This window comes from Oncorhynchus gorbuscha, linkage group LG15, assembly GCF_021184085.1.
Source record: "Oncorhynchus gorbuscha isolate QuinsamMale2020 ecotype Even-year linkage group LG15, OgorEven_v1.0, whole genome shotgun sequence".
Classification (NCBI taxonomy): Eukaryota; Metazoa; Chordata; class Actinopteri; order Salmoniformes; family Salmonidae; genus Oncorhynchus; species Oncorhynchus gorbuscha.
The window spans coordinates 79,190,166-79,202,665 of NC_060187.1; the positions used below are offsets into that span (position 1 = coordinate 79,190,166).

General features: G+C 48.8%; 1 protein-coding gene across 1 annotated transcript in view; it reads right to left on the minus strand.

The window, feature by feature from the left end:
- LOC123997340 (glutamate receptor ionotropic, NMDA 2D-like) overlaps window positions 1–12,500 on the minus strand; it is a 156,652-nt gene that overhangs the window by 133,845 nt on the left and 10,307 nt on the right. Inside the window, exons 3-4 of the mRNA XM_046301478.1 lie at window positions 10,640–10,906; window positions 4,219–4,547 (exon numbers count right to left, since the gene is read on the minus strand). Of these exons, the coding sequence (XP_046157434.1) occupies window positions 4,219–4,547; window positions 10,640–10,906 (596 nt within the window). The remainder of the gene's footprint in view (window positions 1–4,218; window positions 4,548–10,639; window positions 10,907–12,500) is intronic.

The window sequence follows — 12,500 nt, forward strand, 5'->3', positions numbered from 1 at the left end:
CATTGTATGATTTTCAGAGCTCTCATAAATAAACATTCTGACTATTGTAAGCTGGGACTCCATCTGTTTCATTCAACTATAATCTTACAAATTCTGGGTTGCAGACTGAGTAGTTTAATTGAAGTTCAGTTTATGAACATTGAGAACATAATTATCTTAACACTGTCTTAAGTAAATTAGGATCACCATTTTATTTTAAGAATGTGTAATGTTAGAATAATAGTAGAGATAATTATTTATTTCAGATTTGATTTCTTTCATCACATTCCCAGTGGGTCAGAAGTTTACATACACTCAATTAGTATTTGGCAGCATTGCCTTTAAATTGTTGAACTTGGGTCAACCATTTTGGGTAGCCTTCCACAAGCTTCCCACAATAAATTGGGTGAATTTTGGCCCATTCCTCCTGACAAATCAAATCAAATTTTATTTGTCACATACACATGGTTAGCAGATGTTAATGCGATTGTAGCGAAATGCTTGTGCTTCTAGTTCCGGCAATGCAGTAATAACCAAGCTGGTGTAACTGGTGTAACTGAGTCAGGTTGGTTGGCCTCCTTGCTCACACACTCTTTTTCAGTTCTGCCCACACATTTTCTATAGGATTGAGGTCAGGGTTTGTGATGGCCACTCCAATACCTTGACTTTGTTGTCCTTAAGCCATTTTGCCACAATTTAGGAAGTATGCTTGGGGTCATTGTCCGTTTGGAAGACCCATTTGTGACCAAGCTTTAACTTCCTGAATGTCTTGAGATGTTGCTTCAACATATCCACATCATTTTCCTACCTCGTGATGCCATATATTTTATGAAGTGCACCAGCCCCTCCTGCAGCAAAACACCCCCACCACATGATGCTGCCACCCCCGTGCTACACGGTTGGGATGGTGTTCTTCGGCTTGCAAGCCTCCCCGCTTTTTCCTCCAAACATCACAATGGTCATTATGGCCAAACAGTCCTATTTTTGTTTCATCAGACCAGAGGACATTTCTCCAAAAACTACAATCTTTGTCCCCATGTGCAGTTGCAAACTGTAGTCTGGCTTTTGTGCAGTGGATTCTTCCTTGCTGAGCGGCCTTTCAGGTTATGTGGATATAGGACTCGTTTTACTGTGGATATAGATACTTTTGTACCTGTTTCCTCAAGCATCTTCACAAGGTCCTTTGCTGTTGTTCTGGGATTGATTTTCACTTTTCGCACCACAGTACGTCCATCTCTAGGAGACAGAACGCGTCTCCTTCCTGAGTGGTATAACAGCTGCGTGGTCTCATGGTGTTTAAACTTGCGTACTATTGTTTATACAGATGAACGTGGTACCTTCAGGCATTTTGAAATTGCTCCCAAGGATGAATCAGACTTGTGGAGGTCCACAATTTTTTTCTGAGGCTGATTTCTTTAGATTTTCCCATGATGTCAAGCAAAGAGTATTGAAGGTAGGCCTTGAAATACATCCACAGGTACACCTCCAGTTGACTCAAATGATGTCAATTAGCCTATCAGAAATTCTAAAGCCATGACATAATTTTCTGTAATTTTCCAAGCTGTTTAATGGCACAGTCAACTTAGCATATGTACACTTCTGATCCACTGGATTTGTGATACAGTGAATTATAAGGGAAATAATATGTCTGTAAACAATTGTTGGAAAAATTACTTGTGTCATGCACAAAGTAGATGTCCTAATCGATTTGAAAAAACTATTGTTCTAACTATTGTACTATTGTCCTCTTGAAGCTAGGGGGCACTATTTTTATTTTTCGAAAAATAACGTTCCCAAAGTAAACTGCCTATTTCTCAGGACCAGATGCTAGAATATGCATATTATTGACAGCTTAGGATAGAAAACACTCTAAATTTTCCAAAACTGCAAAAATATTGTCTGTGAGTATAACATAACTGATATTGCAGGCGAAATCCTGAGAAAAATGCAATCAGGAAGTGACCCTTATTTTGAAACCCCTGTCTTTCTATGCATCCCTATTGCCCATTGAAAGGGAAATCAACCAGATTCCTTTTTCTACGTCTTCCCTAAGTTGTCTACAGCCTTTAGTAGACATAGTTTCACACCTTTATGTTGAAGAATGAGCGTAAACGAACACATTGCGTAAGTGGCCAGCTGAGGGCTCTCAGAGTGATTCTTGCGTAAAAGAGAGAGGTAGCCATTTTTCCTCCCGGTCCTAGTGAAAAGCCAACTGTCCCGGTTGATATATTATCAAATATATATTTGAAAAACACCTTGAGGATTGATTATAAAAAACATTTGCCATGTTTCTGTGGATATTATGGATATAATTTGGAATTTTTGTCTGCGTTGTCGTGACTGCTAATTCCAGTGGATTTCTGAACATAACGTGACAAACAAGCGGAGGTATTTTGGGTATAAAAATAATCTTTATGGAACAAAAGGAACATTTGCTGTCTAACTGGGAGTCTCGTCAGTGAAAACATCCGAAGATCACCAAAGGTAAACGGTTAATTTGATTGCTTTTCTGATTTTCGTGACCAAGCTTCCTGCTGCTAGCTGGACATAATGCTATGCTAGGCTATCGATAAACTTCCACAAACGCTAGTTTTGCTATCGCTGTAAAGCATAATTTCAAAATCTGAGACGACAGGGTGATTAAAAAAAGGCTAAGCTGTGTTTCGCTATATTTCACTTGTGATTTCATGAATATGAATATTTTCTAGTAAGACTATTTGACCGTTGCGCTATGCTAATTAGTGTAGTTGCTGACAATTCTCCCGGATCCGGGATGGGTAGTTCCAACAGTTAACAAGAAATTTGTGGAATGGTTGAAAAATGAGTTTTAAAGACTCCAACCTAAGTGTATGTAAACTTCCAACTTCAACAGTATATATATATATATATATATATATATATATATATATATATATATATATATATATATATATATTACCTAGAATTAAGCATAATGATTATGGCTCTGGATTGCAGGAAAAAGCTTTTCAGGGATTTGAAAAATTTGAAATTCTCCAACTTCAGGACGAGGGGCCTAGCCCCCCTCCAGACCACCCCCCAGCCATACTTTGTGCCCCCTCCAACTTTGGGGGTGCATGACTCCCCTGCTGGGCCATGTAAAGTTCTGCAGATATTAAGCAAATATTCAATCAAATTTCAAATCAAATGTATTTATATAGCCCTTCTTACATCAGCTGATATCTCAAAGTGCTGTACAGAAACCCAGCCTAAAACCCCAAACAGCAAGCAATTCAGGTGTAGAAGCACGATGGCTAGGAAAAACTCCCTAGAAAGGCCAAAACCTAGGAAGAAACCTAGAGAGGAACCAGGCTATGATGGGTGGCCAGTACTCTTCTGGCTGTGCCGGGTGGAGATTATAACAGAACATGGCCAAGATGTTCAAATGTTCATAAATGACCAGCACGGTCAAATAATAATAATCACAGTGGTTGTAGAGGGTGAAACAAGTCAGAACCTCAGGAGTAAATGTCAGTTGGCTTTTCATAGCCGATCATTAAGAGTATCTCTACCGCTCCTGCTGTCTCTAGAGAGTTGAAAGGTCTGGGACAGGTAGCACGCCTGGTGAACAGGTCAGGGTTCCATAGCCGCAGGTAGAACATTATTACAATATTACTGCCAGACCACAATTTGTCAGACATTACCAAACATCAGAGTGTTCAGTGTAGATCTTTGAAGTGACACACCTGTATCCCTGGGGGCCTTGCGCAATTTCAACTTATTTTGTTAATAAGACAAGGCAGTCTTATGACCGTTGTGTCATCATGTCATCCCAGTGCATTTATATCATATGAAAATAGATCATCAGAGAGAATCCTAGTAGGATGCAGTTCCAGCCAGTGAACAGCAGGAAGCAGTACGTACGGTGTTATCTGTCATCAGTTGCTTTTCCTGTGCTTTCTCTTCTCCTTCTGGAACCATTTGGCTGTATCTTCTATTTGCATACCTAATCCTCTTTTAAAGCATCTACGTCATTTAGCAGACACTCTTATCCAGAGTGGTTTATATGAGCAATTTGGTTTAAGTGCCTTGTTCAAGGGCACAGATTTTTCACCTAGTTGGTTCAGGGATTTGAACCAGTGAGTTTTTGGTTACTGGCCCAATGTTCTTAACCACTAGGCTGCATGCTCCCCTATGCAGACCTTGTCCTCTTTACCCTCACCCCAATCACATCCCATGCTCCCCCTTTTCCCCTCTACATCCATCCTTCCTCCCCCTCACCTCATCCTCCCCCGCACCCTGTGTGTTTGATTGGATTCCGTCATGCAGTTGGTGACAAAGTTTGGCCCTCCAGAGGCCCCATAGTCGCGGCGCAGTGCCACCGCCCCATGGGTCAGTATGGACACGCCCCGGGCGATCCTCATGCGGGGCTTGTCCTTCCAGCCCTGCGGACGCACGGCGAACAGGGCCCTGGGGAGACCCTCCATGCCAAGGCCGGACAGGGCTGGCCCCACAGCGAACCACATGTGAGAGGGTCCAGCCTGACCCGCGGCCCAGGCTGCTTTAAACACCAGCTCGGCCTCCTCCTGGGAACAGTAGAGCAGACGTACCTGGTGGAGGGGAATACAAGGGAGGAGGAGAGAGGAGATACATGGGTACATAGTGAGATAAGGGGAGACAGGGAGAGAGAGAGACAGAAGGCTGGAGAGAGAGAGGGAGAGCAACAAGACTCTCCTATAGGGGAAAGACAAAGCTATACTAACTAGTGAGGTGAAGGTTAAAGGATAGAAGCTTGGGGGGGAGAAGGCAGGAGGAGTAAGGAGGAGGGGGAGAAGGCAGGAGAAGTAAGGAGTAGGGGGAGAAGGCAGAAGGAGTAAGGAGGAGGGAGAGTAGACAGGAGGGGTAAGGAGGAGGGAGAGAAGACAGGAGGGGTAATGAGGAAGGAGAGAAGGCAGGAAGAGTAAGGAGGATGGGGAGAAGACAGGAGGGGTATGGAGGAAGGAGAGAAGACAGGAGGGGTAAAGAGGAGGGAGAGAAGACAGGAGGGGTAAGGAGGAGGGAGAGAAGACAGGAAGAGTAAGGAGGAGGGAGAGAAGACAGGAGGGGTAAGGAGGAGGGAGAGAAAACAGGAAGAGTAAGGAGGAGGGAGAGAAGACAGGAGGGGTAAGGAGGAGGGAGAGAAGACAGGAGGGGTAAGGAGGAGGGAGAGAAGACAGGAGCGGTAAGGAGGAAGGAGAGAAGACAGGAAGAGTAAGGAGGATGGGGAGAAGACAGGAGGGGTAAGGAGGAGGGAGAGAAGACAGGAGGGGTAACGAGGATGGGGAAGACAGGAGGATGGGGAAGACAGGAGGAGGGGGAGAAGACAAGAAGAGTAAGAATGAGGAAGAGAAGACAGGAAGAGTAAGGAGAGAAGTAAGAGCTGATGTTACTGCTGTGTTTATGAGCATACTAATGACAGACAGTGGGGGATGACACATATATGTTAATGAGTTTGAGCAAGGAGGGAGACAATATTTGAGCAAGGAGGGAGACGAAGGAGGGAGACAATATGACAGTGGGGGGTAGAGCGAGAGACAGAGGGATGGGGAGAATGAGAGAAGGGAGGGGGTCTAAAGAGCAAACACACCTGAGGGGAAATGGGAGAGGTTAAACACTGACATATGTTATTAAAAGCAGCAGAGTCTTGGGAGATAGAGAGGGAGGGGAGAGAGGGGGAGGGGGAGGGACAGAAAGAGAGAGAATGGAGTACAGTATTGAGAAGGGAAGTATCAAGCAGATTAGTCACTTGTGGGAGAAAAGGGGAGGAGAGAGAGAAGTGATGAGGGATGGGGGAGAGAGGGAAGTAATGTGGGATGGGGGAGAGAGGGAAGTGATGGGGGATGGGGGAGAGAGGGAAGGGATGGGGGATGGGGTAGAGAGGGAAGGGATGGGAGATGGGGGAGAGAGGGTAGTGATGGGAGATGGGGGAGAGAGGGAAGTGATGGGGGATGGGGGAGAGAGGGAAGTGATGGGAGATGAGGGAGAGAGGGAAGTGATGGGAGATGGGGTAGAGAGGGAAGGGATGGGGGATGGGGGAGAGAGGGATGTGATGCGGGAGAGAGGGAAGTGATGGGGGATGGGGAGAGAGGGAAGTGATGGGGGAGAGAGGGAAGGGATGGGGGATGGGGGAGAGAGGGAAGTGATGGGGGATGGGGGAGAGAGGGAAGTGATGGGGGAGAGAGGGAAGTGATGCGGGAGAGAGGGAAGTGATGGGGGATGGGGGAGAGAGGGAAGTGATGCGGGAGAGAGGGAAGTGATGGGGGATGGGGGAGAGAGGGAAGTGATGGGGGAGAGAGGGAAGTGATGGGGGATGGGGAGAGAGGGAAGTGATGGGGGAGAGAGGGAAGGGATGGGGGATGGGGAGAGAGGGAAGTGATGGGGGATGGGGGAGAGAGGGAAGTGATGGGGGAGAGAGGGAAGTGATGGGTGTAGAGAGAGAAGTGATGGGGTAGAGAGGGAAGTGATGGGGGTAGAGAGGGAAGTGATGGGGGAGAGAAGGAAGGGATGGGGAGAGAGGGAAGTGATGGGAGAGAGAGGGAAGTGATGGGGGATGGGGAGAGAGAGAAGTGATGCGGGATGGGGAGAGAGGGAAGGGATGGGAGATGGGGGAGAGAGGGATGTGATGGGGGATGGGAGAGAGAGGGAAGGGATGGGGATGGGGGAGAGAGGGAAGTGATGTGGGATGGGGCAGAGAGGGAAGTGATGTGGGATGGGGGAGAGAGGGAAGTGATGTGGGATGGGGGAGAGAGGGAAGTGATGGGGGATGGGGAGAGAGGGAAGTGATGGGGGATGGGGGAGAGAGGGAAGTGATGGGGGATGGGGGAGAGAGGGAAGTGATGTGGGATGGGGAGAGAGGGAAGTGATGGGGGAGAGAGGGAAGTGATGTGGGATGGGGGATGGGGGAGAGAGGGAAGTGATGTGGGATGGGGGAGAGAGGGAAGTGATGTGGGATGGGGATTGGGGGAGAGAGGGAAGGGATGGGGGATGAGGAGAGAGGGAAGTGATGGGGGATGGGGGAGAGAGGGAGGTGATGGGGGAGAGAGGGAAGTGATGGGGGATGGGGGAGAGAGGGAAGTGATGGGAGATGGGGAGAGAGGGAAGTGATGGGAGATGGGGTAGAGAGGGAAGGGATGGGGGATGGGGAGAGAGGGATGTGATGCGGGAGAGAGGGAAGTGATGGGGGATGGGGGAGAGAGGGAAGTGATGGGGGAGAGAGGGAAGGGATGGGGGATGGGGGAGAGAGGGAAGTGATGGGGGATGGGGGAGAGAGGGAAGTGATGGGGAGAGAGGGAAGTGATGCGGGAGAGAGGGAAGTGATGGGGGATGGGGGAGAGAGGGAAGTGATGCGGGAGAGAGGGAAGTGATGGGGGATGGGGGAGAGAGGGAAGTGATGAGGGAGAGAGGGAAGTGATGGGGGATGGGGAGAGAGGGAAGTGATGGGGGAGAGAGGGAAGGGATGGGGATGGGGGAGAGAGGGAAGTGATGGGGGAGAGAGGGAAGGGATGGGGGATAGGGGAGAGAGGGAAGTGATGTGGGATGGGGAGAGAGGGAAGGGATGGGGGAGAGAGGGAAGTGATGGGTGTAGAGAGAGAAGTGATGGGGTAGAGAGGGAAGTGATGGGGGTAGAGAGGGAAGTGATGGGGGAGAGAGGGAAGGGATGGGGAGAGAGGGAAGTGATGGGAGAGAGAAGGAAGTGATGGGGGAGGGAGGGAAGTGATGGGGGAGAGAGGGAAGGGATGTGGAATGGGGGAGAGAGAGAAGTGATGCGGGATGGGGCAGAGAGGGAAGTGATGTGGGATGGGGGAGAGAGGGAAGTGATGTGGGATGGGGAGAGAGGGAAGGGATGGGGGAGAGAGGGAAGTGATGGGAGAGAGAAGGAAGTGATGGGGGAGGGAGGGAAGTGATGGGGGAGAGAGGGAAGGGATGTGGGATGGGGGAGAGAGAGAAGTGATGCGGGATGGGGCAGAGAGGGAAGTGATGTGGGATGGGGGAGAGAGGGAAGTGATGTGGGATGGGGGAGAGAGGGAAGTGATGGGGGAGAGAGGGAAGTGATGGGGGTAGAGGGGGAAGTGATGGGGGTAGAGAGGGAAGTGATGGGGGAGAGAGGGAGGGGATGTGGGATGGGGAAGTGATGGGGAGAGAGGGAAGGGATGGGGGAGAGAGGGAAGGGATGGGGGATGGGGGAGTGAGTGAAGTGATGTGGGATGGGGGAGAGAGGGAATTGATGGGGGAGAGAGGGAAGTGATGGGGTAGAGAGGGAAGTGATGGGGGTAGAGAGGGATGTGATGGGGAGAGAGGGAAGGGATGGGGTAGAGAGGGATGTGATGCGGGATGGGGGAGAGAGGGAAGTGGTGTGGGATGGGGGAGAGAGTGAAGTGATGTGGGATGGGGGAGAGAGGGAAGTGATGGGGGAGAGAGGGAAGTGATGGGGGTAGAGAGGGAAGTGATGGGGTAGAGAGGGAAGTGATGGGGGAGAGAGGGAAGTGATGGGGGAGGGAGGGAAGTGATGGGGAGAGAGGGAAGTGATGGGAGATGGGGGAGAAGAGAAAAAAGAGAGGCAGACATATTTTGGTAAAATCAGGGCCTGGGGAGATAAGAGATATAGTAACAGCAGGGGTGTAGGGAGAAAGGGAGAAGGAGAGAAAGAGATAGGGAGGGATGGATGGATGGAGAGAGAGGGGGGAAGAGAGCACAGTAGATCACTCCAACAATGCCGCAATTGCTGAGGAAGGGAGAAACAGGGTGGAGAAGGTTTTAAGGGGGTGAGATAGGGGAAACACGGTTAAGTGAAATGCTGACAGATACTGGGAGAGAAAGGGGAGAGGGGGACTAGCAGAATGGGAGAAAGGGGAGGGGGTTTAGTATAGGGTAGAATAGATAAGAACAGAGGAAGGAAAAATGGTTATAGAGAGAGGCAGGGATGAAGGGAGTGGAGGAGACAGAGAATTTAGAATTTTGAGAATTGTGCCTTCATTTAATTTTGAACTGTAATGGCTTGGCAAAACAATCCAGCCCGGATGCCAATAAACCTCCAGTGAATTGGAGAGAGAGAGAGAGAGAGAGAGAGAGAGAGAGAGAGAGAGAGAGAGAGAGAGAGAGAGAGAGAGAGAGAGAGAGAGAGAGAGAGAGAGAGAGAGAGAGAGAGAGAGAGAGAGAGAGAGAGAGAGAGAGAGAGAGAGAGAGAGAGAGAGAGAGAGAGAGAGAGAGAGAGAGAGAGAATGAGAGAGAGAGAGAGAGAGAGAGAGAGAGAGAGAGAGAGAGAGAGAGAGAGAGAGAGAGAGAGGAAAGAAAGAGAGTGCGAGAGGGAAAGAAAGAGAGTGAGAGAGAGAGAGAGAGAAATGGAGAGGAAGAGAGAGCACGAAATGGATATAAAGACAAATAAGCAGAGGCAGAAGCAGAAAGAGAGGGGGAGAAAGAGAGCGATATTTAAGTGGAAATGGACCCTGTGCACCTGCGTTAGCCCCACACACTGTTGAATACACATTGAGAGAGAACAGCAGGAAAAAAGAGGGACAGAAGCAGATAGAGTCTTTAATGCAAACACACACTGTCACTGAGCAGACAGACACAAGCACTGATTATCACTGGGAGAGCGAGAAAGAGAGGGGAAAGACAGCGAGAAAAGGAGAGAGAGTGGGTGAAGAGAGAGGGGAAGGCAGAGGAGGGATGAGAGAGAGCAATAAGGGAGGGGAGAGAAGCAGAGAAAAGGGGAGGTTTAGGGTTAATGCACTGTGCATAGGCAGCCCGCTGCGGGCACTATGTTATATTGACAGTGACACCAGCCGAGAGGAGCCTAAGGAATACAACACACACACACACGCACACACATAGGTAGACAGAGCTGCAGTGGCCATGCTGAGACATTTGAGACACTGAGACCCAGACTGAACCAACCCAACAGAGAGCAGTGTACTGTTCAGTATGTCTACAGGCAAAGAGACATGATGCAGAGAGAGGGAGAATGAAGGAGGGAGGGAGGAATTCAGCTTGAGAGACAGTTTTGAAGAGAAAGGAAAATAGAATGAAGGAGCAATGGGAGAGAGAGAGAAAGGGCACACACTAGTCATGAAGGGAGGGAGTGATGAGAAGAACAGAGGGATAGAGGAGAGAGAGGAGAGAGAGACACAGGGACAGAGGGAGAGAGGAGAGAGGAGAGAAAGGACAGAGGGTGAGAGGAGAGAAAGGAGAGAGAGGACATAGAGGAGAGAGAGGACAGAGGGAGAGAGGAGAGAAAGCAGAGAGGACAGAGAGGAGAGGAGAGACACAGGAACAGAGGGAGAGAGGAGAGAGAGGACAGAGGGAGAGAGTAGAGAAATGAGAGAGAGGAGAGAGAGCCACAGGGACAGAGGGATAGAGGAGAGAGAGGAGAGAGCCACAGGGACAGAGGGAGAAAGGAGAGAGAGGAGAGAGAGGAAAGAGAGGACAGAGAGGACAGAGGGAGAGAGAAAGAAAGGGCACACACTAGTCATGAAGGGAGGGAGTGATGAGAAGAACAGAGGGATAGAGGAGAGAGAGGAGAGAGAGCCACAGGGACAGAGGGAGAGAGGAAGAAGGAGGAGGAACCCAGCCAACCCAGCCAGCCACATGGAATCTCATGGCCACTCAGTCACACCTCCTCCCCCTTTTCTCCACCTCCCTCCCCCCTCCCTCCCCCCTGTCTCACCTGCGCCTCGTTCTCCTTGAGCAGCCTACGCGTGCGTGCCCCTCCCGGGTCGTCCGTCACGTTCAGCATGACCACGCTCTTCTTCTCCCAGCCGATGAACGAGCCGTCCGTCAGGCCGTCCACCACCGACAGGAAGTCCTGGTAGCCATGGTGACGGGTGGACACCACTGAGAAGGTGGTCCAGTCGTACTCCTCTAGTATTTTGAAGATGACCTCCAGCTGGAGGCTGGTGGATGAGCTGAACTGGAGGAAGATGGAGCCTGACTCCTGCAGTAGGGGAGCACACCTTAAAGTTCTATAGACACAGGCAAGCACACAGGACAGAACGCTGCCAAACAGGAAGCACAACATCAGCTTTCCTCTAGGAGGCCATGTTCAGTAGAGCACCTTCTCCACTTCAAAACAGTTCAATACGTTGCTGTTGTTTTTTATCACTGAACGGAACCCCTGTAATACCTCCGTTTCATTGCATTTTCTCCCGTTTTACACCTTCTGAACACAACCCAGCATTGAGGATGAAAGGCTTTTCTGGGGTTCTGATTTGGTTAGGATTATGGTTAGGATTTGGGTTGGGTAAACTGATCCTACAGTGTAGATATGTGTCTATGGGTAAACTCTGCCCAGAGCCAGAAGGCAGCCTAAAGGTGTTTAGAATAAGCCTGATAAGACTGGTAAATTGATCCCAATTAATATATGAATAGCAAATATGTTAACATGCCATTTTATCACAATCCCTAACCCATTAACTATCTTTGAAGAATTCTAAACATTCATCAATCCAGATCTAGCAGGCGATGATGTCTTTAAGGTAAGGATCTACACTGCCTTCTGAAATATTAAAACCCGTTGATATTTTCCACATTTCGTTACATTACAGCTTTTTTTATCAAATGGATTAGATAAAAAATGTGCCTCATCAATCTACACAGAAATACCTTATTCAGACCCTTCAGCTATAAGACTCAACATTTCTTAGTCACTGTGTGGTATTGTGTGTAGATCGATGAGGGAAAAAAACCTATTTAATCCATGATAAAATAAGGCTGTAACGTGTCAAAATGTGGAAAACGTCAAGGGGTCTGAATACTCTCTGAAGGCCCTGTATTCCTCCAGGCACCTTCTATCCGGAGTTTAGAGAGCAGTTACAGGGCGGCAGCGTAGCCTAGTGGTTAGAGAGTTGGCCTAGTAACCGGAAGGTTGCAAGTTCAAACCTCCGAGCTGACAAGGTCGTTCTGCCCCTGAACAGGCAGTTAACCCACCTAGGCAGTCATTGAAAATAAGGATTTGTTCTTATCTGACTTGCCTAGTTAAATAAAGGTTAAAAAAAGAAAGCAGGCCATCTCTACAAAGAACTACAACTCCAATGACTATCCTGTGTGTGTTCAGGGGGTTGAAGTTTTCTTGGGATGGCTGCAGGGGTAGTGTGACTGCAGGCTACAGAATATGATTGTTGAGTGAAGTCTCCAATGACCGCTGGAACTAGTCTTTTCCACAGATTTGGATTACATTTAGATGGGAGTGTGTGTGTGTGTGTGTGTGTGTGTGTGTGTGTGTGTGTGGGGGGGGGGGGGGGAGCTCAAAGGGTCTTCTAAGGAAGCTCATCAAAGATGTTTGAATGCATTCCTCAGGAGTAGAACAGTTATTTGTGAAAACAAATGTATTGGTGTTGTTTTTTCTAGCTACAAAACCAACCTTATACCCCAACACAAACTCTATACCCCAACCCCCATACAGCAACCCAACCCCTATACCCCAACACCAACCGTATACCCCAACCCCTATACCCCAACACCAACCCTATATCCCAACACCAACCCCTATACCCCAACCCCCATACAGCAACCCAACCCCTATACCCCAA